Below are 25784 nucleotides of genomic sequence, written 5' to 3' on the forward strand. Positions count from 1 at the left end.
CGTATAGGATCTGGTCCAATGCCCCACGTTGCTTTGCGGACGTGTCTGCAAGGTAAGCGTTCAAGGCACTCAGCAATATAGTGTGGCTGAAGCGAGTCTTGTTGTCTAGAGATTGCGCGAGCTAGTTGAGTAACCACCAGAGTTTCTCTTTACGGTACAATCTAGCTTGCTCAAAGCCATCGCTAGCAGAAATTCGAAGAGCGGACGCAATATCTATGCTTGGTTAATAGCAGCCGTCCGCTCCCATACGCAAGACCTTACCATGCTTGTAGATATGCTGAAACTGGGGTCGTTGTGACAGGTCCATCACTAGAAATTTAGCACTCATTAGCCTCGCCCTTCCTTCCAGGTACAGTTCAAGTGCAGCGAGAGCTTCGTCTACATCGTGGGGAAGCTGGGCGAATAGTGTGATGGAATAATCAGACTGCCGACAGACAGTCTCCAGATTCTCCAACTCGTACAAGGCCGCTAGCCAGAACTCGTAATCGTCAAATTCGCTACAAAGCTCCCAAAACATCACGCGAGATCGCATATCTTAATCTTCAGCAGATTGAGCCCTTGGCATTTAACTAAGATCGAGCAGATGGTTTCAAAGATAGGTAGCATCCATCTGCAGAAGCCACAAGTGGTCATTTATAGCATTTGCCCTACCTTCAACAAGCGTTATCATGTCATCAAGATCGAACTTAGGCGGCGCGGCGAACGGTTTGCGTGCAATTCCAGACCAGGTGCTATCAATTTTCAGCGACACAGAAGATCGTTGAGTGCGTTTAGCTGGAATCTTGACTCCACAAGACACCTAGACGAGTTCTCTGACAACATGTCGTAGGAAGAGCATTAGTGTAGCCTGAGCCTCGATGACTAATCTTCCACGAGGAAAGCCGACTATGTCGAGTCGGTGGGCGGCGTCCGCATGCCAGCTTGTGTATTGTCCATAGTTGGAACCTTGGAAAGTGACGGCACCGTGATTGAAATCTGACTCATAGAGCCCCAAAGTCCAAGACCTGCGCAACTGTTCGTTGTCAAAGGGTGCCCACTCTTGTGGATGAGATTCTTTTCGGTGATGGACGAGACCAACGAGAGCTTCTTGATCCTTCACGAGTGTCTCCAAATCGAGGTATGGCAAGAGTAGAGCTTTTCGATTTGCTGAGCGCCGTATCTCCTCCAAAGACTTTCCTACGTCGAAATTATTGCTTTGCGGTATTTCGGGATACGCTGAGCGTAGTAGCGTTGCGCGTGCTCGCTGATCGGCTGCTCGCCAGTAGCAGAGGATCTCTTCGCCATGCTGCTGCATCGTCTGTCGGAGATATGCCTGACTCGCAAAGATATCTTCGGTGTGGTCGCTAAGAAGTTTTGACGCCTCTGGTGCACTCATCAACGCCCTGTACTGGCATTGACCACTCTGTTGGTGCTTCGGGTCATAGAAGTAGGCGAGACAGATACTACACGCACAACGCCCAACGCACCCCTTCTCCATCTCGAATACACCACGCTGAGCTGCTTCGAAAGTTTCATCGTCCATGTTAGCGATAGCAACACTGCAAAGCTCTTCTAGGCGCATTATCGACGGCGTTGGTACAAAGTCGCCATCGCGCATGACGACCATAATCGCCTCCGCAAGCTCTTCCGTGGACATTCCGTCAGGTGGTGGTGGTGCTGAGTGAGCCATATTGGATTGTTGCGACAAGAAGGTATAGCATAGGCAACGAGCCGACTTTTTGTACCCGACGAGCGGGGTAAGCGTGTCGAGGTGAAAGTGAGAAGGCAAGGTCTGTTAGCAAACGAGCAGCCCGCCAAGAAGGCAGCTTAGTGAGATGAGGTATAGAGACAAACGTACTACAACATGTAGATCCCGTGATGGTCTCGGTGGTATATCCCGTCTCGCATGTGAGGGAGCAGACTGTATCGGGTCCGGATGTGGCGACCCTGGCTCATCAATGCCTTTGATTATTGATTCTATCAAGCTTGCATGATGCCACTCCTCAGATCCTGATTGGCACCATTGCCCGCGACATTGCTGTTCACTCTACTGTGTGCCCCGCTCCAGTTCATAGCGATATCTCCCCCTTGAACTTGTCTGCAGTAACATGCATGAAGTTCGCCCTCAGCGGCGTCACGCTGGTATACCCCTGCGCAACAGCCCAACCATCATTCCCGGGCTCGCTGTTCTCCACGCTCTCGTACACATCCTTGAATTGCGGCGCCCACTTGAACTGCTTGTGCGAATAGCGCATATGCGGCTGGCCGCTCGGCGTGGCCGTGCCTGACCCTGCTTGGCTCTCCGGTAGAAGGTCGTTGTTTGAGCGCAACTCCTTCTTGCCGAGCTTCTCCTCCTGTTTGCGGATCTGGTTCTCGATGTCTGCCGGCGAGTCGCCGGCTTCAGAGGGGACTTCGACGACCTGAAAACATGAGCCAGATTTCCACTGGTTTTGCAGCATGTTGGTCCACAGGATCTTCCTCTCCCCAACGCCCTCGACGAGTGGCACATTCACCGTGTACAGATGTGTGTTGGCGTCCCAGTTGTCGTACAGGTACTGAATAAGTTTGGCGCTGAGATCGGAGGCGCCGCTGATGATGGCGGCATCGTGGTTGCGGTCGAAGAAGGCGTAGGATAGGGCTATAGACTTAGCACCGCAAACTGCGGCCTCCATGGCGCCACCAATCGTGCCGGATGATAGCGAAAACACAGCCGTACTGTTGCGGCCGTAGTTGGGCCCGCTGACGACCAGGTCAATTGGCCCTCGCGACTCGAAGTAGTGGAACAGGCCAATCTGGGCGCACGAGGCGGGCGTTGAGTCGACAAGCACCCATTCCTCTTCGGTCGAGTTGGGGGGTAGTGGTGTATTATGGGTGGTGCCGTGGTTGGTGAGGCGGCCCTCGCTCGTCGTCTGCAGTGGCGCAGGGCGGTAGTACGTAGGCTTGATAGCCTTACCCACGAGATGAGCCTTTCCGATCCATGAGCGTTGTGTATGCGGGAGGACAACGCTGACCGTGTGGCCGAATTTCTGTAGTGTCGAGACGAGCGAGTGCACGTAGGGCGAAGACTGGTCTGAGGGCGGGCCGTCGTCGTTTGTTACCTGGGTTCGTTAGTGTTGTATTCTTGTGTGTTTCATATGTTCGAGACCTACGAGAATGTGCATCTTGAGATCTGAGTGCGCAATTGGTGTTGTTGAGATTCTTATTGTGCAAGACAACGCTCTGGAGGGGCTGTGGAGGGGTGACGTGCTGTGCAGTTCCGATCGGAATCAATCCCGGCGGTCCAGCCGTTTGCTTTTCTTCCACCACGGCGCATTCACCACTCGCCAAAGTCCAACATGCTGAGCGTGTTGCCTATGTTCTGAGGCCTGTCGCATAGTCAGCCGGTAGTACCTGAACATCAGATACCCCCTCTCAGGTTGCAGGATAAACGGCGGACTAAGGATGTGAGCCAGATATTTGTAATGTATGGAGAATGCACAAAACCTCTGTAGAGTACTTTCTTGCTCACAACATGGGTGATGCTTAACTAAATCTTAGCATTAGGTATTATGATAGCTACAATTTGAAGATCATTTGTCTGCCTTTTTTTCTGAAACTTGAAAGACCCCGAGTCATGATGTTGCTGGCAACTCGAAGGTCAACAACTGCAATTCGTGAAAGGAGCCTGCCATTATGTGGCAAAACAGTCGTGTCTCCAGGAAGCACGCAGAAATGTAAAATCAGTACGGTGTCGGCTCAGTTGTTCATCTCCTGTCTCAACACATCGTCGCCGTGCCATCTCCGGTGCCTACAATGGCCCCTCCTCCGCCCGACCTCCGTAGCCGGCAGTCAAGCGTGTGTGCACGACATGGTCAAACATGCGGAAACAAACGGCATCGGACATATCGCTGCGAATAGCAACGCGATACACGCTCCGGTGTCACAGTCGAAGAGCCGCAAACCCTGAGGCACCTATTTTCGGATCTGCGTTCGGCTCCCCGCCCGTGCCCGTGCTGGTGAGGCAGTGAGTGAGGAACCGAAACAAGACCACCGAAACATCATGATCATGATGAACATATATAACAAACGCATTCGATGGAAGTTTGAATTGATATATCCAGCCTGCTTCGATTTACCGACAACTTTCAACACTAGGGCTTTCTTACAGCTCTTTTGCACCACTTATACAACTACCGAATAGGACTATCACAATTACATTCACGTGATCCCCATTTACATCAACAATATGGTCGTCACAGTCCCCACCGCCTCGCTCCATGACCAAGTTGCCCTCATCACCGGCGCTGGTCGCGGCATTGGCCGTGGCTGTGCCATTGAGCTCGGCAAGCGTGGTGCCTCCGTCATCGTCAACTACGTATCCAGCGAAGGGCCAGCACAGGAAGTCGTCAAGATCATCGAGGGTTTTAACAACGGCGCAAAGGCTGTTGCAATCCAAGCCGATGTCAGCAAAGTCTCCGAGATCAACCGCCTGTTTGAAGAGGGCAAGAAGGCCTTTGGCAAAATCAACATCGTCATGTCTAACTCTGGCACCGAGTCGTGGGACGTCACAGAGGAGATTACAGAGGAGAAGTACGACCATGTGTTCAACCTGAACACACGCGCCCAGTTCTTTGTTGGTCAGACAGCCTACAAGTACATCGAGGACAACGGCCGCATCATTCTCATGAGCTCCATTGCCGCAGGCCTGCTCGGCGTCAAGGACCACGCGCTGTACAATGCAAGCAAGATGGCTGTCATTGGTTTCATCAAGGCGTTTGCTACCGACTTCGGCAAGCGTGGTATCACTGTCAACGGCGTCGCGCCAGGTGGTATCAAGTCCGACATGTTCACACAGAATGCTTGGCATTACATTCCGGGGGGAACGCCTGAATGGCCTGCCGAGAAGATTGAGGGCTTGATGGCGAGTCACTGTCCTTTGGGGCGGTGTGCAGTGCCCGAGGATGTGGCGCGGGTGGTTGCATTTTTGGCCAGCGAGGATGGAGGGTGGGTTAACGGACAAGTGTTGACTATTTCCGGTGGATCGTCACAGTAGACTGCCAGCTTCTCGTGTTGTTTCAGCGGTTTTTGTGTTGATTTGAATAACTATGAATATATTTTAATACGTCCACTACATGTGTTATAAGTGCAGTTCAGCTTGTCACCTTGACTCTTATATCATCGGCTGTAGTCTTAACCGCCTTTCGCCCTTATTATTTGTGTTGGGTCCATCATCTTGAATGGCGGCAAACGTCGTTGTGGTGTTGACAAGGTAAGCGGCTAAGAGGCTAACATCCTCCAACAATCACTATTCTCGAATTTGCCCCACCTCTCTCAACATTGAAGAGACGTGTTATTAATATGTTCTGCAACGGTCTGAGCGAGCGTGGATAAGATTCGATCTTAGCGCTCTGACTTGCTAGGATAGCCTGCGCATGCAATGCACTTCACCGATTTCTCTAGTCTGCTCTAAAGCCTTACATGGGTGCCGCGAATTGGCCTTCGCCGCAATGCAGGCAATACAAGTGGTTCTTATATGGGTTTAAATAAGAAAGGATATCTAATACGCTCATCACATGTGTCAAAAGTGCGGTTAGCTTCTCGATGGTGTGAGCAATTGTCACAACGCGACTCGTCTCAACAAGCTTTTGCCCCTATCAGTTGAGCCGTATTTGTCTTTCTGGAGTGCTCTGCATCATGGCAGTGATAATCGGTGCGGATGAAGAGTGGGACAAAGAGGAAAGGTAGGAGTAGGCCGTGGGTAAGATTGAATTTTGCTCTCTGGCTTGCTACGTCCATATTGCTGCGCGATAACCCTCATCGACTTTTCGAGTGCTCTAAATCTTTACATAGCCTCGACGTTGATTTGGTCGCAATACAGGCATTACTAGTAGGCCGAATTCTCAACGAAAAAGCCCTTTCCACGAGGGACGACAATGCATACAATCCTTTAAACCAGTATCCATCTTCCCTTGCCTCGCCATCATCAGAGTGAACGTCGCACCGAAAGCCGGGTACTGTTGCACTAGCTTGCCGAAAGTCGCTTTATCAAACGATTTCCAGAGCCCTAGAATCGCGCGTGCGATTTCGTGACCCATTTTATCTCCAATAATTGCCACTGATCCATACCATGCACCGACTGCAGCCTCCAACGCTTCAGGACAGACAAACTCTGAATTCATATAGCCCGCCAAGTCAATAGGAAGATCATTGCACATACGTGTGACAAGATACTTGTCTGCGATAATGTAGGTGCCAATTTGAGCGAGTACCTTCTCCTTAGGGCTGTCCAAAGTGCGGTCGTAGACAGTTGCATGGTAGCCAGGGGAGTAGATGGATTTGAGGACAATTTCGAAATAGTACGGGTCGTCGTCGTGCAGCTCAATGACGCTATCAGATGCCTCCTGTACAGCCGTTAGTTTCATATAGCACGACTATGCAGATGCTGAGTGGTTTACCTTGAATCCGCCCTTGAATGCGTTCATGAAGTACTGCGATTCCATGCAGAGAACGACCTTGTGGGCACAGTATTCACGTATCTCGCCGCTCGTTGATATCTGCTTAATTCTGATGTCGGAGAGGAAAGGATTGTTGAAGAGCCTGGAGGTGAGTAAACGCGCCTACTGATACGCACAATCCCGCACTTACTGCGAAAGCTCCTTTGGCCCATCCATGGCGGTGAATGGTGTTGTATCGAGCGAAGGTGGCGGGTTCAAAAGCGAAAGTGAGGGGAAATCGAAGAGCTGGTCTCGTAAAAGTTATTGCGCAAGACGCTAGTGAGCGTTGCGGTGAAGGTGAAGCGGAGACAGGTCAAATAGACTACGCCAAACCAAGCCTGGCACAACAAGGTAGAGCTTCGAGTGCTCGCCTGTACCTTACGTGCAGGGCAGCAATTACTGTGGACACTGGTTCGCACCTAGGGACAGCCTGTATGGTTTAGACGTGTACCAAAGTTAGGAAGGTCTGCATATCTTGGTAAACATCATATTCTTCGAGCATGCCCGCTTCTTCCGCACATCTCTTCACGTTCTGGGAGTGCACTACGGGTACGAAGCCAAGTCACCCCCAGAACTGGGTGATCTGATCTTGGACATTGTTCTGAACGATCAGCTGGGGTTCACCAATACCGACGAGTTCGACGTGTTGATTCAACGCTATCCAAGTTTCAGCGTTGATCTCATCATGGCTATGAAAAAACTTGGCCGTCTAGACGTCCATGTATTCGTTTGAACCAGGGCCACTTGCCAATAAACGCCGAAGAGACCTTTGCGTCCCCCCTAGCAAAGGGTGTTATTACACTGATAGTCTTGCGAGTCAAGAGATAGAACTGTAAACGAAGTCATGGTTACTCAAATGAGATATGTATTTGTTTAATGGCAAATGTGCAATGTTACTTAGGTCACTAGTTTGGTGATCATTGCAATCCAGAAACTGAGAGACATAATGAATACAGCAAAGCCGAATATGAATTGAACATTCTTTCCCATTCCCTGATTTTCAGCTCCTCTTCACTTCCATCTCCAATTGCGGTACTAGTCTAGCTAGAGCAAACGGTCTGCGATTGCTACCTTGCGCATTTACTTCCACATTTTTCGCCACCACGAAAACTTCGAAATCACAAACAAGGTCGACCGATACCATGCGTAGATCAGCAGATCGAGCGGAAGTGGCGTAAGTAATTCCTAGTGACCTTCTCAGAGCACATCTGATCGCCTCTAGGCTGTTCAACAACCCCACCTTGTCTGATGTCACCATCAAACAAATTGCTCAAGGCAAGGTGCGAGAGTATCACGCCCACAAGGCCATACTCAGCGCAGACTCAAGCTACTTCTTCCGAGCCTTCACCGATGAGTTCAAGGCAAGTCAACCATCTGGGAGCACCTTACTGCAGCTAACCACCGCACAGGAGGCGTCCCAGCCCGTGATTGAGATCCACGACGACCATCCAGATCACTTTGAGTTCCTGCTCAAGTATATCTACACGTACGAGTACGACAAGGCAGCTATCCGCAAGCTCGCGGCTGGAGATGCGGTCAACCGTGTGCTTATACCCATCGGTATACAAGCAATTGCGGACAAGTACGATGTACCATGCATCTACAAGGCCATCTTGGACGATCTGCGCTATCGACTGGACCCCAACAACTTCGAGCTCCTCCGAGCTGCTATAGACGCTCACTATGGATCTACGGCAAGCACTGGTGGGTCGATGGGCAGCCTTATTGCATCTGGTGTTCTCGAAGGTAGTCGTGCGTTCATCAAGACGGAGGAATACCAGCATCTGATTCGTATTCACCCTAATTTTGGGGCGGATATGGCGTTGGCACTTGCACGCGACACCGTGAACACGAAATTCTTTGACTCGAAAGGGTTCGCTTGGTTCACCTCGCTGTTTCCAAAGGCTAAACCATAAACCAAACCGAAGCTGTTGGCAGCTTGAACTGATGGTATCAACCTGTGGGCATGTCTGGCCCTACAGTTATCGAAGAAGGTTGCATTTGACCACTTCGTCGGAAGTTCAGATCAACTGAAGGAGGAACAAGGATGGTAAACTATACAAGACAAACAGAACTGGATGGTCAGGAGAGATGTCCGAAAAGATCGTCTGTCTGGCAAGGTTCCAAGCAAGTACCAATATAAGAGAATTACGCGATCCTTTTACCTTAAGGTAGATCGTTCGCAAACTCTGCTCCTGTTCTTGTAGGCTTACCTGATGACGATCGTGAAAGTTTCCCTTTTTCTTCGGTTTAAGATAGCACAAACCACGTTTTCCGTTGTCTTCAGTCCCACTCAGAGTCCAGACCGAGCAGTCAGAATACTAATGTGAGAAATAGAATCGAGAACGTCAGTTGCACTTACAGCAATATGAAAACCATAAATCGCAAGTTCTAGAACGGCCGTGGCCCATGAGTTCTGCACTTCGGAACAACATGATCACATAAGCTTCCAGGGTTTCGATTGGCTCCATGAATGATGCACTGGAATAGCAACATCGCTTGCACGTCTCTGAGTTACGTCCTTTACCCTCTACCGCTACAAGCGAAGTGTCTTTGTACCTGCATCTCCCTCACCGTTCAACGTTGACTGAATGACATGCATGCCCACGTGGTCAGTTACAAGATCACACGCGCCCTATTGACACACCGTCGTACAGTAGTGGTCTCCGGTCTTATCGAGACCTAATACAGCAGTCCACTTGTCGATAATGCTTGTATCCAGCAAGGGCTTGCATTATTGCGGCCCAACATGGAAAGCCAAGTCCAAAGTGACATGTGAAACCCATTCCACGGACAGATGAGCGCATGTCGCGGTGACAGCGCAGATGGTGACACCTTCCATTCCCACCCTTCTCGATACAGAACGGACGCTTTACGTGGTCATAGCTGCTAGCCTGCCTTTCTTTGAAGCTAGTTTGCCGACCTGTATGCTGCGCATGAGCGATATCTGCGTGTCAGTTTAGTGTATCCGTTCTCTTGTGACAACGAGTGCTTGATGCTCGCCACCGAGATCGACACAGCGTACAACAACGGTCCCCCTCCTTCCAAAGCGGGGTCGGAACATGGGGAGATGAGGTATGCGAAAAGGTGACGAATGCGCATGTTGACTATTCGGTCCGCTTGCTCACTTAGAGGATCAGGATTCTTTGCTTAGTCTTATTCCCATAGCTAAAACAGTCCGTTTTCGAGGGGAGTATCAGCATTTACTTCGCTCATTGCAAATGTCAACAAATATCCTCAAGCGAGGTAAGCTGCACTGCAAGTGCCAGATGGGGGTGACAAGACCAGCCCACATGCATCAGTCCATATACAGTTTAGTGCTCGAGATCCGCGCTAGAAGACGGCTTCTTACGCCACTGACGTAATAACCGAACGATTTCTCAACATCGAATTTCAGGTTCTCCTGTGTGCAAGATTGTTTCATCAAGTGTTGGCGTGCATGAAATCGACGTGGGGCCGCACGGAGCAGAGAAATTTGCCAGAAAGGGAAGCCATGCGATGAGGCTCACGAGATACATTGGCTGGTACCAGGGTGACCGCCCGCTCTGCATGAGAAAATCTGTCGGACGACCGCAATGCCATTCGATATCCAAGACGTTAGCCGCCCACATCCGGGTTGGTCACCGCGGCGCAGTCCAGGAGAAAGTTGACACGAATTGCGGTTGCCGCTAGCCAGGCGGCATCCTTCTCGTCAACACTCTGCTTCGGCTGAATTGCCCGGACACCTTGCTAGCAGCCTGCTGATCACGATCGACTGGTGGCTGCGATTGGTGTTACATTTTCTAGGTACTGATCTTGTCTGTCGCCGGGACGATGACACGAGAGGTCATCTTATCGATCGCGGCATAGAAACGTCTTTCGCCTGCTGATTCTAGCACATTGATATGTATGAAGTTAAGAAGAGTGGAGAACATTGAAGATTGCCCTGATACTGTCAAGTCACCTGGCTGGCTTATGCACTTCATCGGTACCCGGAGGCTGACACCGATCTGGCTGCAAAAGGAGAGAGCGGTGACTGAGCGCACCGATTGATGCTAGGTAGAGCGCATGTCCGTACATCGAGCAGGATGTGGAGCGACCGTAGAGAAATGCGGCCTCGGACTCGGCGAGTCATTGCCGGCCCATTAGGGTGCTATGGTCGCGATTGCATGCTTTCATACCGTGACTTTCATACCGTGACCCTGAGCCACCGAGCAAACGAAGGATACCAAAATTGTTTTTGCATGAGCAGCCGCCACCCTTCTCGAATGTGTCTTCTGGAAATCCGGGGGCGGTTGTCCGGTCGCCCTGCATACAGAAGTATCGGTATCCACTAAAGGAATGCATTGACCTCAATGCCACAATCAAAAGTGGTTCTCACCTTGTCGGGATTGCACCACGCTCGTGGCACTGCATGCAATGCAGGGTAAGCACGCTCGGAAGTCGGTTACTCATCCTCATTTCGCATTCAGGCAAACTTGTCTGTGCGCTTGCCGTTGCAAGAATAGATCGCCTTCGTATCTTGACGTTACTTTGACGGCTCGCTGTTCGCGTGGATAATCATACCGCATCACTCTGAATGCAGTGCCACATGCTTGCTTCTACTCGTATGTATCACAGTCAGCGCCTCATCTACACCATGCACCGCGACGTCGTGCACGTATCCACTCTTCAATCTCCCCTCACTGTGCAGTGTGAATCTTGACAAACAAGTCGCCTACGCCAAGATTGCCCTTACCTCACTAGCAAGCGGGTTGAGCCCAAAGTAGGATCTGCTGCGACGATCTCATGAGCACCGCTCATCCTAGCCGCATTATGGAGCGCCAGGTGCCAGCGGCTGTGGAGTCCCTTAAGCGGTGTTTAGCACCACTGGCTTGGCGGGGCTCTCTCGGACGTTGATCGCCTGAAGTATCGCAAAAGCTGGTAAGGCGCGGTGTCGATAGTGACTGACCTGGAGGGCTGGCAGCAGGTTTGAGGGGATGATGGAGGATGGTGTTGTGGATGCGGCCCGACGCGTTGCCCACCATCGCTGCCTGAGAAAGAACGTGGCCCAGGATACCAATCATGGCAGTGGTGCGCATGTTACGGTTTGGAGCTCAAGGCGTTGCTGTTCCGGTCAGGATGTGCAAGTGGATCTGTTTGAACGAGAAAGGTGTGGTTGGAAGCCAGTAGATTTGCGTTACACGGCACAGCCGGCAGTGGCAAAGGACGACATGGGAAGGCGCTATTTGAAAAGACACATTGGTGGAGGCCGAAATGGAAAGTTCGTCCCAGGTGCATGGAGTATTGGTACGCCTTACAGCGCGATGCAAGTGATGTGTTGTGCTCTGAAGATTTGTTTATTTTTTTTCATCTATCTGGGAGTAACACTCGTCTTGCTCAACGCCAGCAGGCGGAGCGCTTGGTACCAAGCTAGGTCAGACGAGGTGTAATCCATGCTATTGCAAAGTATGCGAAATACTTTGTATCTATGAGCGACTGATGGGGCCATACACTCCAGCGCTTGGGTGTGGGCAATGTGCAAAACAGAGGAAGGGAAACACATCAACTCCACCTGAGATCTAGAAAGTAACCAGCTCCTGCACGTCTAATCATTCTGTTGAAATTGTGATGTGAAGATGTCCATATGTTGCAATGTGCAAGATTGCCTCATTGCAAATTTCGGGAGAAAGAAAAGTGGAAACTCTGAGGTGATGCTGAAGCCACTTTTTGTCGTGCTGGATGTGCGGTGTGGTGATATAGAACGCCGATGATGCTCCGACTCCGTACGCGAAAGAACTCCGAAAGGACATGTTGAGAATCATGAATGGGTCGTGATAATGTGTCACCGCTGTGATCTTTGGTTCGCTTGGGCTTGCGTCTTTCTGCCCACCCGGGCGCTTTCAGTCTGCTTTGGATCGGTAAGTCACCTTCCGCCGACTGAGGTGGTGCGACCAGGGGAAATGTCACCACGACGGCTGGCCTCGTCACGAATCAGCCTCTCGACATGCGAAGCAGCGTCGTGGGGGCTGACTCCCGCAGTCAAGTAGCTGTCAGTACCCTCCAACTCGAACGGAGTAACGGCTCCAGGGCTGGCGAGAGGATCTAGACGGGGACTGGTGGGTTTTGCCGACAATGCTCCACGAACCTGGCTGGTCGTCCTGGCCTGGAGCTGTTGCTGGTAGAGATACATCTGCTTCTGAGCCTCATATTTACTGACATTGTTGCCTGATCGGGGAGAGACTGGAGGATTCGGACTGTTAGGACCGGTTACCGGCGTGCCGGACGCACTTGAAGTCGGTGTGCCAAAGTTGGCAGGGTGAAAGCGCGGCAAAGAGGGCAGTCGCAGGTGCATGGCAGGGCCACTGGTCGACGACTGGCGAGACTGGACCTGGGGCCGTCTACGGCCCGGGGGAACAGCCAAGGGCTCAGTCCTTGACGACAAAGGTGAGCTCACAGTGGGTATGTTGCGTGCGGGTGACATGGTCGTAGAATTTTGGTTGTGAGAGTTGTGAAGATGAGAGAGAGTCGAACGTGCCGAAGGCAGAGGCGATGGTGATCTCATATGACGTGATGGTACGGGGACCTCTGGAAAATTGGACTGAAAAACAACCGAGCAACTAAGACTGTCTGCCTGATCACCTTTGATGGTGAAGGTGGGAAAGAGTATGAGAGGTGTGCCGAATGTACCGAGCACAGGTGCACAGTCAGGCGGCCTCTAATATATCTAGCAGCGGGAAGGTCCTGGAATGCTTGGTGTCAGGACAAGGCTTGGGACGCACCCAGATCTTATTGGAAATTCCGGTGTTGATCTCTGACTGGTGGTGCGCTGCCGTGCTACGGTGGTCCCTGAGAGGATGGGGAAGATGCACGGTAGTGGACCCTTCTTTCGCTGCGCTGGGATTGGGGGCACCAACGCCTGTCAATGGCGGGCAAAATGGTTATCAAGAGCTGCGGACGTGCAACGTGTAGCGGCGGACCAGCGTTGATGGAGCGATGCGCTGTGAAGCTCCACAATTCGAAAGTAAATACGCTGGAGTGCAGCGACTAAGGGGTCGCACGCTGAAGATCGAGTGTTTCGAAGTGAAAGCCGTGTTGGGGATCTCGGATAGCAGAGCGATATTATTGCGCCAAAACCGCACGGGAACAGGGAGTTTTTACATTCATGCCTCTGCTCTGAGCCAAGCGAGTGCGGGCGGCGTCATCAACAGCAAACTGGCCTTGGTCCAAACAGCAGGGGCCTTGGACCACTAGTGGTGCGAATTGTGTTGTCTAACTCGTAACGCTCCATTGTGCAGCAGGGGCATGACGCAGGTAGTGAGCACGGCAAGCCGGCACTTTGCTCACGTGCGGATCGGGCGCTAAGCGATGGGAACCCGCGTTGGAAATCACAAATTCCATTGCCTATAACGGCCGACCTTGAGGTTCGCTGTGATTGGATGGATGCGACCTAGTTCTTTGTTGCGTGAACGATTCGGCGCCCGAGGTTAGTCGCGATCGTGGCAAATTAGAACATCAATGACTGAACCCGCCCGGAGTTCTGAATTGCACAAAGTCGTGTCGTCTGCGAAAATATCCCCGCCGTTGGTACCTGTGCCTGGGGTACCAGATTTGGGGCTCAATGACAACTCTTTCAAAATTCGGGAAGGTTCTTTATTGGCTGGGCAACCGTCGATGTGCTTTGATCGCGATCCTCCACAGTGCCCACAATCGACCCCGGCTCAAACAGGATTGAATAATTCCAAGCTGCACCAGCCACCAGAGAGTACTGCAGGCTTCTCCAGAATGCCCCCGGCACAAGTGAAGCTAGCGTCGTCTCGACCGTTGTGTGACTTTTTACGCGGGGCTACGTCTGCCTACTCACTTGGTGCTGGCTAGAAACATCCAACGCAAGCCTCCTAAGCCCTCCAGATGCACACGACATCATCATGACCCATAGCTGCGGTCGTTGATTTTAAAGTGCGGGCTAGAGAAGCGTTACCGTGTCGGCCCTTCTCCACCTATCGTGAACCTCGGATGGACGAGGGTTGGGAAAATGCAAGCCGGGCAAGTTTAGCGCGACTTCTACCGGTGGGACTGATGTGACGGCATTGCAGGAGAAGACACAGGACGCTTTTCTGCTAAAAGAACATAATGAACATTACGGACGGGCATTGCAAGGTCATCTTGATGTGAAGTTGACGTTTCAGTACCACTAGGTGGAGGCAACGCACCGCGTACGGAACCCTTTGATGATTGCGGCGGTTCATCAGTGCTGGAAAGTGTCGGCCATGGCAAGCCTCATACGCTCAACAATGCACCCGCCCGCACGGCTGGCAGCATGCAACGTAATGTCGATGAGATGCTGCAGAGCTGTTGAGACGCGAAGGAAGAAGGACCGATGTTCCACAACGTCCACTTCGAAGGGGACCTGATGTAAACTGTTGAGTCGCACAAGCAGCAGTCTGACTCAGACGACACAGAGCAAAAGAAGACATGAGACTTTGTATGAAGTCGTAGCTGCATGTTTGTAGTTGTCGTTTGTTTGTTCAGGTTGTGGAGGGTGATCACTGTGCCATATGATGCAGGATATCTTCTTATGGTTATCTCGCACCCAGCTTCTCCAGCGCACGTGTTCCCTGCTCTTCCCACTCTGCCTTCGATATCCACATGTTCTCTTTGTCGGCCATCTGCACTAAGTCAGTAGTCGTTCACGAGTGATATTGCATGCTCGACTTACGATGTTCGCAAGTACGGCACCACCGAGGAAGACCATGTGTCGTCGCCGGGGCGGGTCCTCGATGCGAACCTTGAATTTCTAGAACCTTTGTCAGCCGAGGCCATGTCAGTAGCAGATCTGCACGTACATTGAGACGCTCGGGATTACCGCCCAGAACCTTTGTCAGCCATAGCTGCTTGAGCTCCTTCTCCAGACGACTGGGCAGACCTGGGTACATGCTGCTGCCACCGCTGAGAACAATTGCCTTGTACAGACTGCTCCTGACGTCGACGTCTGCTGCTTGAATGGTGTTGAACAAGAATTCGGCAATACCAGGCTGCTCGACATCGACTAAGTGAGGCTGGAAAAGGCACTCGGGTGCTTCGAAGCGCTCGCTGCCAACACGAATGACACGACCATCAGGCAATGTGTATGATTCGACCAAGACCGTTGTATCTTCACTAAGACGCTGGTCCAGTTCAAGATCATAGGAGACGTAGCACAACTTCTCCTTGATTTGCCTGACAGTCTCGAAGTCGGCGGTTCGATTCAGCGCGTATCCTCTTCGCAACAGCAACGCGATCAAGTTGCGGGTTACGTCACGCCCAGCGACGTCCAGACGGCGAGTGAGGTGGTTCAGGACAGTCGATTCGTAGACGGGAACGATATGTGTGACACCGTCACCAGAGTCCACTACGACACCAGAGGACAGACCTTGCGCGTACAGGGCCAACACGGCCTGAATAGCCACGTATACACCACCGAAGTTGTAGCGCTCGAACATGACCTCGCACATGGTCTCGCGGTTCTTCAGGGGGTTCATCGGTGGTTCTGTGAGGAGGATCTTGCGGCCTGTGGGATCGATTTGGAGCTTTTCGGCAAAGGTGTAGTCCCATAGTTGTGTCATATCATCCCAGCGCTTGACAATACCATTCTCCATCTACGTTGACACGCGTTAGCCCCTGCCGTGTTGCGTATTGTGTGATCTGTAACATACAGGGTACGTGATCTGAAGCATAGAGCGCGCTGCCGCTGCTTCATCTCCACACATGATGTCCTTGAGCTGTATGTCACCGCCATCGCGCTCTTCGGTACGGAGGATCGGTCGGCCCACGATGGATGGGTACTGGTGTTCTGGGAAGTTCTATAGTCGTATCGTCAGAATCCAATGAAGACGCACTGTTATATTCCCGTGGCAAGAGCGTACCTGTCCTGCATAGCCAACCTTGAGGAAACCGGTGCCGCCGTCGAGGACTTGATACAGTGTCAGCAGTGCTTCCAATGGCGCATGGCGTCAACGCTTACCAATTGGAGCTTCCGCCATCTTTGCTGGAGCTCGACACGAGATACAGGGGCTGGAATGGAGAGTGCAGAGGCGGAGTGTTGACTGTAAGCTCTGGTGCGGCGGTGCCTGGACAGTTGGTCGTCACCGCCGCACGCTCGAAGCACGAGCCCCCTGGTGGGGCAGCGCAGCGTGAGCTCCGAATCGGGCTGACCATGCCTCGACTTGGAAGCAGAACAATATTACATTGCAAAGTTGGGGAGCAAGTTTACAGGAATCCGAGTATTGTCTGGAGTGATAGATGCTCTATGTAGGTCCAGAATCTGCTGGTAATCACGACAGAGGGGCAAGAAGGCCTTTGGGTTCTCAACCCAGGTCGAAGGAAGTACAAAATTCAGGTTTCGAGGTCACTGCGCAGGAGTTAATTGCAGTCACAGCTGGCCTCAATTCTCGTTGTAATGTTCTGATGGTCACCCATTTGGGGCGCTGCTGAGGCGGTGGTCACCCACCTTGCAGGCGGAAGCCGCGACTGAGGTGTCGCTAAACTCTTGGCGGCGCACTTGTGCCCACGACTATTTCGCAGCGCATACTCGACCTCCGCAGCTTCAGGAACGAAGACTAACAGCAGGAAAGATGCCTACCGTAAGTACACCCTGAATCAACGCTCGAACAGCCTCAATATGAGGTCCTCCCCGCGAACTGTGTGGAGTCTCTGCGAGTTGCTTCGAATGCGGGTTTGAAGCGCAAATCGCTGACTCTGGGAAAAGGCCAAGCTCCAAAAGAACGATGCGTACTTCTCGAGGTACCAGGTGAAGTACAAGCGCCGCAGGCAGGGCAAGAGTATGTTCAACTCGCAATTTCTTCAGCAGACTGCTTATACTGACTGCGCGCAGCTGATTACTATGCCCGCAAGAGGCTTATCACCCAGGCCAAGAACAAGTACAATGCGCCCAAGTACCGCCTCGTCGTCCGCTTCACCAACAAGGACATCGTTGCCCAGATCGTCACTTCTGAGATTGGCGGCGACAAGGTCTTCATGGCTGCGTACGCCCACGAGCTCAAGGCTTACGGTATCACCCACGGTCTGACCAACTGGTCTGCCGCTTACGCCACCGGTCTTCTGCTCGCCCGCCGTGTCCTCAAGAAGCTCGAGCTCGACTCGCACTTCACCGGTGTCGAGGAGGCCGACGGTGAGTACAACATCACCGAGGCCGTCGAGATCGACGGTGAGGAGCGCCGCCCCTTCAAGGTCTTCCTTGATGTCGGTCTTACCCGCACTTCCACTGGTGCCCGTGTCTTCGGTGCCATGAAGGGTGCCTCCGACGGTGGTCTCTACGTTCCCCACTCCGAGAACCGCTTCCCCGGCTTCGACATCGAGTCCAAGGAGCTCGATGCCGAGACCCTCCGCAAGTACATCTTCGCCGGCCACGTCTCTGAGTACATGGAGACCCTCGCCGATGACGATGAGGAGCGCTACAAGTCCCAGTTCTCTGGTTACATCGATGATGACCTTGAGGCTGACGGTCTTGAGGAGCTCTACCAGGAGGCCCACTCGCAGATCCGCGAGGACCCCTGGAAGAAGGATGAGGAGGCTGGCGAGAAGAAGTCCAAGGACCACTGGAAGTCCGAGTCCCTCAAGTACAGGTCCAAGAAGCTCACCAAGGCTGAGAAGGAGGAGCGTGTCAAGACCAAGATTGCTGAGCTCACCGCATAAGCACCTTCAAATGACTTCGCATTTCACGAACAAAAGCACGGCTCTCGGCGTCTGGATATGGATGGGGAATGAGACCTGTTCTGGCAGGGCACTGTACTTAGCCTTTCACGGCTCGAATGAGATGATGAAATGGCAGCTGCAGTTGGCACCATGCCCAACACATTACGATACCCTTTGAATGATCATTTTTGTGAACCATTTCGATGCACTCTCGTTGCCTTGCCCCAGCCCACTAATCTGCCTCTGGAGCCGACCCCCTGAGGCATAAGCATAAAGCACAAGCTGCTCTCGTTAGATGTGCCATGTGTCTCCTCTCTGTTCTGATAGACATCGGCCGACAGACCACATATCGACCGATCCACGAGCACCGTGCTCGTTCAGGCGTTGTGGGCCGGAGAGTCCCATTTGGCCAGACGAACAGCTGTTTCGGTGGTGGAGGCAGGGTCCGGTTAGCGCAGATAGGCGAGGCGAAGCTCCTTCCAGCAGCTATTTATTCAGCGTGGCGGCGTCAGCTAAGCAGCTGAAACTATGATAGCTGTGCTTAGGTGATTCAAATGCTCAGACCAGAATGCTTAGATGAATCTCCGAGCAAAGTGCAGTTGGCAGCCGAAAAGTATTTAGGATCTAAATAGTCCGGTCGATCTTGGACAATCTCCGTGAGCTGAGTGGGTGGACCGAGTGAGGAGCCGGTACCGCACGTCATCCGCAACCGCCAGTAAATACCTAGAGGGCATAACGTCAACGCAGCAGTCAATATCGCAAACAGCAGAAACTTGTTGCTCTGGTCGGCTGACTTTCGTACGACGAGTCGCTAAACACCCTGCCCGCACGATCCGCGCCGTCCTGTCTGGCTGCGTTCCAATCAACTGGCCGCGAAAGGTCCCGCGAAACCCCGCTGACGAAGGCGCGCCGCCTCTCAACTCCCGTGATCTGTGACCGCATTGCGCTCCATCGGATGGCGATAGCAGCTGCGCAACAACAATGACCGCCGTTCAGCAATCGCACGAACAGACGTCTGCGATGGAAGACATCCATGGTGTTGACGTTTCATGGCTGCACAACTCGACGAGAGGTATGTCAGAGAGATCCGCTTACGTTGGGCGCTCCACCCCGGCTCAACCGGACCAAGTAGTGCCCATATACACAGAGGGCCTGACTAACATCTGAGGCGCTGTAGACCACCACCATCGCACGCAGGCGCCGTCGTCGCCGGGCCTGAGCAGAGATGCGCCACCGAAGACGTCGTCTCATGGCGGTCTGCCCACCACGCCGTCGCAGAAACATGAATCGCCCGCCGCATCTGGGCCAGCGATAGCGCCAGCAGTCCAGCGACCTGCCTCGCCTCCTGCGCCCACATCCGCATCGTCTGCGACATCGATGCCCCGGAAGATCCCCCCCAAGCGACCAACGATGCTTAGCCGAGGTAGCGAGCCCAGGAATGGCGGCACCACGCCCCCAGACTCCAAGCAAAACTCGCGGCGCAACTCGTGGATTTCCAGCATAAGCTCCAAGTTCTCGTCGCAGAACCCCCCTGCGCAGACGACACACACCCAGGCGCAAGGGTCGCCGGCAGGTGCCAGTGGCACATCAACCTCGCCATCAGCCAACGGCGCTCTAAATGGAATCCAGGCTGCTACTGGGGGCAACAACGCAGGCCTCGAGCCATACGTGCCTCAGCAGCCTAAGGCCAACTTTCTGTCCAATGCACTGCGACGTCTATCCTCGGGGTCCCAAGTTGGGACGGCGGGCAGAGTCTATCCCAACGGCGGCATGTGCCCTAGAAAGGTCATGAACGTCGATCCCCACCGCGCTCGATGCCTTATGCCCGAACTGGATCAGAGTAAACTCCGTAAAGTAGCCTTCTGTGTCGACGTCGAGATCGCTGGAGGGCCCAAATACAAGGACGATGCAGACCAGGACGAGAAGAAGAAGCAGCGGAAAGACAACAAAATCAAAGAGCGCGGCGAAGGTGAAGCGCTGAAGCACCCAGCTGCCGTGGTAGAGGAGAAAGAAGCCGACGGTGTCGTCTCCACTGCGCAGGAACTTGTTGGAAGCGAACAAGAACCGAATCCAGAGGGCACTGTGCTTGATGACGACAAGCAAGAGCCAAGCAAGAAGAAGGAGAAAAAGAAGCGCTCCGAGGTCGAGCGCAAGGAGCGCAAAGAGAAAAAGCGCCGGAAGGCTGAGGAGAATGGCTCGATACCCATGGAGCTTACCAGAGACGAAGGCGACGTGAGCGCAGATAGCGCGGGGGCTGTGCCGGGCACCAATACTCCTCCAAGGGCCCAAGATCGACCAACCATTGACCCTCTACGCATATACCGAAGATGTTGCCAACTACGCGAATCGCCCATTCTGAAGCGCATCAGCGACCAGCTCTCCGTTCCGTCTGCATGCTCAACCGCTAACCCAGGAATGGTCACATCGCTTGACCTCACTGGGTCAAGGTTACAGCTTGCTGATTTCGTAACGTTATCGGATTGGCTCGCTATCGTGCCAGTGAAGAAGCTGTTCATGGAGGACGCAGACCTGAATGATGACAAGATCAGGGTTGTCCTTGCTGGACTCTTAGCAGCCAAGATGCCGCACACTTCACGAAGTCGCGGCGCCGCAACAGATGGAACGGATGCTGGAATGGAAGACACACATGGTTGTGCAATCAAAAGGCTTGTTTTGAAGAACAACACCAAGATCACGACTGAGGGATGGAAACACATTGCGCTCTTCACCTACATGTGCAAATCTATCATGGCGATCGACGTGTCGATGATACCCTTTCCTAAGCAGACAACTCAGGTCGCTCCACCGACAGCCACTTCACCACCTACGAATGGAACACCGTTGACGTCACCTACCAAGGATACGAGAACCAAGGATATTGCTGATATCTTGTCGAAGGCTATATCTGAGCGACTGGGTGGTTCAACAATGCAAGAGCTACTCATGGCTGATTGCGGCTTGACATCATCGAGTATCAGAAAGATCGTCGACGGCTGCGTAGTTAGTGGAGTGAAACGACTGAGTCTTGCCGACAACGACATCGACCGCGAAGGCCTGGGGCATGTCCAGCACTACATCCGTTCGGGTGTCTGCGAAGGCATTGATCTTGGTGGCAACGACTTGCGAGAATGGATACCTCAGCTGTGCGAAAGCCTTGATAAACATTCCACAGTGTGGGCTCTATGTCTGGCCAACACTGGTCTGAGCAAGGACCACCTCAAGATGTTGTTCCCAACACTTGTCAATGTGCCCTCTCTAAGATTCCTGGACCTATCACGCAACAAGGACCTTTTTGCAGACCAAACTGCATTGTGTCTACTGCGAAAGTACATCCCTCAATTCCGAGAGTTGAAGCGTCTACATCTTCAGAACGTCGGTCTCGGGCCTGCAGACGCTATTGCGATCGCCGAGATCTTGCCAGACTGCCCACATATCGCGCACGTCAACCTCCTTGAGAACCCCGTTATCGCCCGGGTAGCCATCTCGACAGATGAAGAGACGCAAGAGGAAGCTGCAGCAATGTTTGCATCGTTGACGCTTGCTGCTAAATTGTCCCGGACCCTAATTTGCGTCGACATTGACGTCCCTGCGCCAGAGATGAATGAAGTTGTCAGAGCCCTTGCTAAGCAGGTCGTAGCATACTGCCTGCGTAACATCGAATTAATCAACGAGGTGCCTGAGCTTCGAGGTATTACAAAGGACGTCGAGTTGCCCGGCGTGCTTGCGCACCTCGTAGGGCCCACTGACGACCACCTTGCGGATGGTTCGATCGAGACCGCGCCAGACAACGATTACATTGTCGGTGGTACAGGTATCGTCAAAGCCCTGAGCTACTGCCTGTCGCACAAGGACGCCGATCTACGTAGAGGGTCACAGATCGCTAGTGGCACTGTAACTCCACGCAGCCACATTGATGCTGCCGAAGAGCCTAGCAAGGCAAGAGCCATGTCGAAGAACCTACTCGACACCGCACGCAACACACGAGCGAGGATCCAGCCAGCCCTCATACGCGAAGCAAAGGGCGGCGACGACATGAAACACCGTACGTATTCTCTTCCGCACGTGTACGAGACTATTACTAACATCTACCAGGCCGCCTCCTCTTCCTCGACCAAACCCTCGAAGGCATGATCCAACGCTTCGAAGACGAGTACCCCGAGACCCGCCTCGTTCCATCCCCACCGGACACCGCCTCCCTGCATTCCCGTACGAGTTCCATCCTCAGCTCGTCTCCCCCGCTATCCTCCGTCCCCACCATGTCCGACTCCTTCACGGATCCCATGGCTCATGAATCCGACGAGGACGAGCCCCGCCTGCTGCGTTCGCGCCACAACTCCGACGTCTCGCTCGCCTCGCGCAACATGGCCATCGAGGAAGGCGCCCTGCACCGCTTCGGCCACCGCGTGCGCACCGGCTTGCTCAATCCCAGCCGCCCGACGTCCGCGCACAGCGACCAGGCCTTCCTGTCCGGCTCCATGGACGACGAGGGTCTGCCCGAGCACCTGCGCGCGCTGCGAGAGTACTTTATGAATTTCTCCGGCGACGAGCTGCGGAATAAGATCCAGGGTCTCGGGTGGGAGCAGGCGTTTGACAGCGTCGTGGAGAATGCGCAGGAGCTACAGAGTCTGGAGGCCGAGGATCCCGTGGCGTTCAAGCAGTTCAGGGAGAGCCAGATTGCGAGTCTAAAAAATCGGAATCCGGATTTGCAGGTCGCTGATGTGATTCAGCATGGTAGGACGGCAGAGAAGAAGACGGAGGGGGCGGCGCCGCTCAACGGGCAAGGATATCGGCCGATGCCGTTCAGGGATGTGAGTAAGAGCGACAGGAATGATGACTATGCGGTCGAGTGACGCATTGGCACGGAGTTTGTAGGATATGGGAAATTTGCATGGGTTGGCGAAGGAAGGTAATGACGTATGACTTTTGCATTTGGGATTGAGCAGCTTGTACAAGCATCGCAGAGAGTTCAGCATTGTTGTCATTGTATTGTTGTTTAGTCTATACGGATAGTATTCAAGACCTTCAACAACGAAGTGCGTTCTTATCCCTCTCTGGTCGATTCATACTGGGTCGGTTTAATACTCACTGATGCTTCATTTTTCTTCACACCAAAGGAAACTCCAAATCCAACATCAACAGATGCTACAGCCTCCCTCTCACGCAGCCAAGAAGCGCACTCGTGGCTCTTCCAACGTAGATGAGTCTCTCGGCATTCCGCACGATTCACACCAGAATAATCCACGACCTTTCTAAAAAGTATCCAAAGCTTGAACAAGAATGGGGTAACTACACTTGGGGCAATTGTGTATAGCAGCCTGAAGTACACCTTGCTTTTTAGCTAGTGCCAAAGCCACGTCGACCCCGAAGGCGGGATGATTCTCAATAAGTGAGAAGAACTCGCTAGAGCCACCAGCAGACTGGGCTTTGAGGATTCCAGAGACAAGAGCATTTCCGAATGGACCATTTGCTGTAGCCACCTTGTCGTAGTATTTTCTAATAATGGTGACCCAGTCCCGCTGGCTAGGGGGCTTTTCGATCAAATATCGCTGAACGTCTTTGGTGGCATGTTCACAGAGGACGGGGACATCATACTTGTCGGCCATAGCATAGACACCGATTATGAAGAGCACTCTCTCGAGGACAGAAGAAGCCCCTTCACCCATACTTGCGATGGCGTCCTCGTCGTAGTCTTGAGTGTAGATGAACTTGAGACAGAACTCAAAGTGATCCGGGTCGTCGTAATGAAATTCCATCACAGACTCAGAGACCTCCTAACGTACAGTCAGCTGCTGCATTTTCAAAGAATCTTTCTTACGTAACACCCACGCGAAAACTGCCTGTGAAGGCGTTGAAGAAGTACTGCGATCCTGCGCTCAGCACCGCCTTATGAGCGTAGTAATCGCGAACTTGTCCGTCCTTGGAGATTTGCTTCATCTTGACATCGGAGAGAATGGGGTTGTTGAAAAGCCTGTCGCAAAGAGTCAGTGAGTGTCTCGTTGCGCGCTAGTTGGGCCAAAGACTGGCACTTACGCTGCGGCTGGTCGCTTCGACGCGTTCGTCATGATGGTTGCAATCTTGCAGTTGGCTCGCCAAGGTGAAGAGAGAAGGTTGGAGGTCCAGCAGGAAAACAAAGTACCAGCAAACGGTCGAAGCACTAATGCCTTTCTGGCTAGTAGCGCTGTCGGGGATGCAGAAAGTGAAATTGCAATTAAGGACAAACAATATGTATACAGCACAGCATGCACGCAAAAGGACTCGTTGAGCGCATTGATTGCTGTGGTGGTAACGAATATGTTTCATCTGATTCATCAGCTCATGACCAGATCATGGAGTGTGGTGTCGGTAGACGTGTCCATCGTTTCGGAGCGTTCAGAGTCGATCAAGCTGCGACGAAGGCGTACATTGAACTCCGAATCAAACTTTCGCAAGGAAATGAAGACAGAGAGGCTATGGTGCGATGACTGTACTCTAGAACCCCGAGCTTGCCAAAGTCACTGTCTGTCTGGAAATGATTGTTTTGTGCATCTACAGCAGCCAAGCCCATGCATAGTCATCGTTGTTCCTATCCAGCCCCGAGTAGAGTTGGCAGCAAACAGAAATTTGTCAGTGAGCGGACCAAGCTGAGCTCAGTGACAGCCTCTACAGGCCTCTTGTCGGTCTCTCCGCTACCAAATATCCATTTGTAGCCAACTCTGCCTTCAACGAACCTTGTTACTCAATGTCAAGAAGAGGGCCATCTTGGGGGTATTGGATAAGTCGGTCGTAGCATGTAAACCTATCAGATAGCTGACGAGTTTGGTGGCGTTGATCTTTGCAAATTCCTTGGTAGTAGCTTTATGTAGGTGCGACATCCAGAAGGGTTCTGCCAGGGCAAAATTTCCGATTTTTGCGTCGAGTCATTCGGTAGTGATTTTCATCACGAGATGTGATGTTGCTAGCCCCAGATGACGGTCTGTTCTACAAGGATTTGCAACACTTGTTTTGCGCTGGGTGATAAAAGCTTTCGCTCTACGCGAACGGCTTCTGCATCGCGAGTTGTGGCGTACTACGTACTTGTGCTGTGGGTATAAGTTGAAAGCGGCAATCTTTTAAGACGTCGACGACGACAATATGGAACAGATAGAACTTTGAGAGATGAGAATTCCTAGGTCCAGATTGAAATTACTGATCTTGATAGTGGAGGATCGGCATATGTTTCAGCAGGTGGCGAAGATGATTGGTTTGCCCTCGTTCTTGCCACCCTCATCCCTAGATCTGTGTCAATGGTCGGTGTGGGGTAGCGTAAAATCTTCAAAGGCTTGACTTGAGTTGCGGGAAAGCCTTCCGACGCCTCACCGGGAGATCTGATCGTGGCGAAAGTACACTACCGCGGAGCAGATCCTGTAAGATATACCTGACAAGATTCGGTAAGTCGAAAGCTGAGGTAATGCTGCGACGGACGTCTGGTGACGAAGATGAGTATGAGTCGATACTACCTGTTGTCTTGCCGTACAGACAGTCCAGACTGCGAGATGGACTGTGAAATCAGCGACTGTTAAAGATGCTCAGTCCTACAGAGTGTGGCACGTTGAGGTGGATGAAACCAGCTGCAGCCTTGAGGTGGATGAAACCAGCTGCAGCCTTGAGGCAGCTCAGAGAGAGGACAAAGGATCGAGTTGTCCTCGTTATCGTGAGAGCTTA

The 25784-nt window shown here is 52.6% G+C and overlaps 10 protein-coding genes across 10 annotated transcripts; 4 read left to right on the forward strand and 6 right to left on the reverse strand.

Annotated features, from left to right (window-relative positions):
* Positions 1 to 716: 716 nt before the first annotated feature.
* On the reverse strand, positions 717 to 1891 carry C7974DRAFT_200064 (uncharacterized protein). The gene has a single exon (XM_046136752.1). It carries the CDS (start codon positions 1667 to 1669, stop codon positions 800 to 802), a length of 870 nt encoding a protein of 289 aa, XP_045996142.1. The 5' UTR covers positions 1670 to 1891; the 3' UTR covers positions 717 to 799.
* C7974DRAFT_200058 (survival protein sure-like phosphatase/nucleotidase) lies at positions 1859 to 3314 on the reverse strand. Its single transcript, XM_046136751.1, has 2 exons — positions 3129 to 3314; positions 1859 to 3077 (listed from the first exon to the last, which is right to left on the reverse strand). The coding sequence occupies exons 1-2, from the start codon at positions 3138 to 3140 to the stop codon at positions 2049 to 2051; spliced, it is 1041 nt and encodes a 346-aa protein (XP_045996143.1). The 5' UTR covers positions 3141 to 3314; the 3' UTR covers positions 1859 to 2048.
* A 673-nt stretch (positions 3315 to 3987) lies between these two features.
* Positions 3988 to 5086, forward strand: C7974DRAFT_395954 (1,3,6,8-tetrahydroxynaphthalene reductase). Its single transcript, XM_046142023.1, has one exon. It carries the CDS (start codon positions 4205 to 4207, stop codon positions 5009 to 5011), a length of 807 nt encoding a protein of 268 aa, XP_045996144.1. The 5' UTR covers positions 3988 to 4204; the 3' UTR covers positions 5012 to 5086.
* A 1025-nt stretch (positions 5087 to 6111) lies between these two features.
* Positions 6112 to 6629, reverse strand: C7974DRAFT_376891 (uncharacterized protein; the record flags this gene model as incomplete). Its single annotated transcript, XM_046140312.1, has 4 exons — positions 6112 to 6125; positions 6176 to 6359; positions 6414 to 6555; positions 6604 to 6629. The coding sequence occupies 4 exons, from the start codon at positions 6627 to 6629 to the stop codon at positions 6112 to 6114; spliced, it is 366 nt and encodes a 121-aa protein (XP_045996145.1).
* Positions 6630 to 7675: 1046 nt separating this feature from the next.
* On the forward strand, positions 7676 to 8044 carry C7974DRAFT_280672 (uncharacterized protein; the record flags this gene model as incomplete). Its single annotated transcript, XM_046137586.1, has 1 exon — positions 7676 to 8044. A coding segment is annotated over one exon (369 nt), but the record flags the coding sequence as incomplete, so codon positions are not given.
* A 4292-nt stretch (positions 8045 to 12336) lies between these two features.
* C7974DRAFT_313842 (uncharacterized protein) lies at positions 12337 to 12894 on the reverse strand (the record flags this gene model as incomplete). The annotated part of the gene is made up of 1 exon (XM_046138429.1): positions 12337 to 12894. One exon carries the CDS (start codon positions 12892 to 12894, stop codon positions 12337 to 12339), a length of 558 nt encoding a protein of 185 aa, XP_045996147.1.
* A 2014-nt stretch (positions 12895 to 14908) lies between these two features.
* Positions 14909 to 16902, reverse strand: C7974DRAFT_200122 (actin family). The gene is made up of 6 exons (XM_046136753.1): positions 16414 to 16902; positions 16316 to 16362; positions 16106 to 16252; positions 15257 to 16048; positions 15130 to 15207; positions 14909 to 15079 (listed from the first exon to the last, which is right to left on the reverse strand). Exons 1-6 carry the CDS (start codon positions 16430 to 16432, stop codon positions 14993 to 14995), a joined length of 1170 nt encoding a protein of 389 aa, XP_045996148.1. The 5' UTR covers positions 16433 to 16902; the 3' UTR covers positions 14909 to 14992.
* On the forward strand, positions 16888 to 18252 carry C7974DRAFT_200266 (60S ribosomal protein L5-B). Its single transcript, XM_046136755.1, has 3 exons — positions 16888 to 17091; positions 17158 to 17230; positions 17284 to 18252. The coding sequence occupies exons 1-3, from the start codon at positions 17071 to 17073 to the stop codon at positions 18102 to 18104; spliced, it is 915 nt and encodes a 304-aa protein (XP_045996149.1). The 5' UTR covers positions 16888 to 17070; the 3' UTR covers positions 18105 to 18252.
* Positions 18253 to 18684: 432 nt separating this feature from the next.
* On the forward strand, positions 18685 to 23182 carry C7974DRAFT_200192 (uncharacterized protein). The gene is made up of 3 exons (XM_046136754.1): positions 18685 to 19176; positions 19282 to 22146; positions 22197 to 23182. The coding sequence occupies exons 1-3, from the start codon at positions 19086 to 19088 to the stop codon at positions 22952 to 22954; spliced, it is 3714 nt and encodes a 1237-aa protein (XP_045996150.1). The 5' UTR covers positions 18685 to 19085; the 3' UTR covers positions 22955 to 23182.
* Positions 23183 to 23446: 264 nt separating this feature from the next.
* Positions 23447 to 24071, reverse strand: C7974DRAFT_276648 (uncharacterized protein; the record flags this gene model as incomplete). The annotated part of the gene is made up of 2 exons (XM_046137568.1): positions 23447 to 23875; positions 23931 to 24071. Coding segments are annotated over 2 exons (570 nt in total), but the record flags the coding sequence as incomplete, so codon positions are not given.
* Positions 24072 to 25784: the final 1713 nt, after the last annotated feature.

This window comes from Boeremia exigua (genome assembly GCF_020726555.1).
Source record: "Boeremia exigua strain MPI-SDFR-AT-0100 chromosome Unknown C7974scaffold_7, whole genome shotgun sequence".
Lineage (NCBI taxonomy): Eukaryota > Fungi > Ascomycota > Dothideomycetes > Pleosporales > Didymellaceae > Boeremia > Boeremia exigua.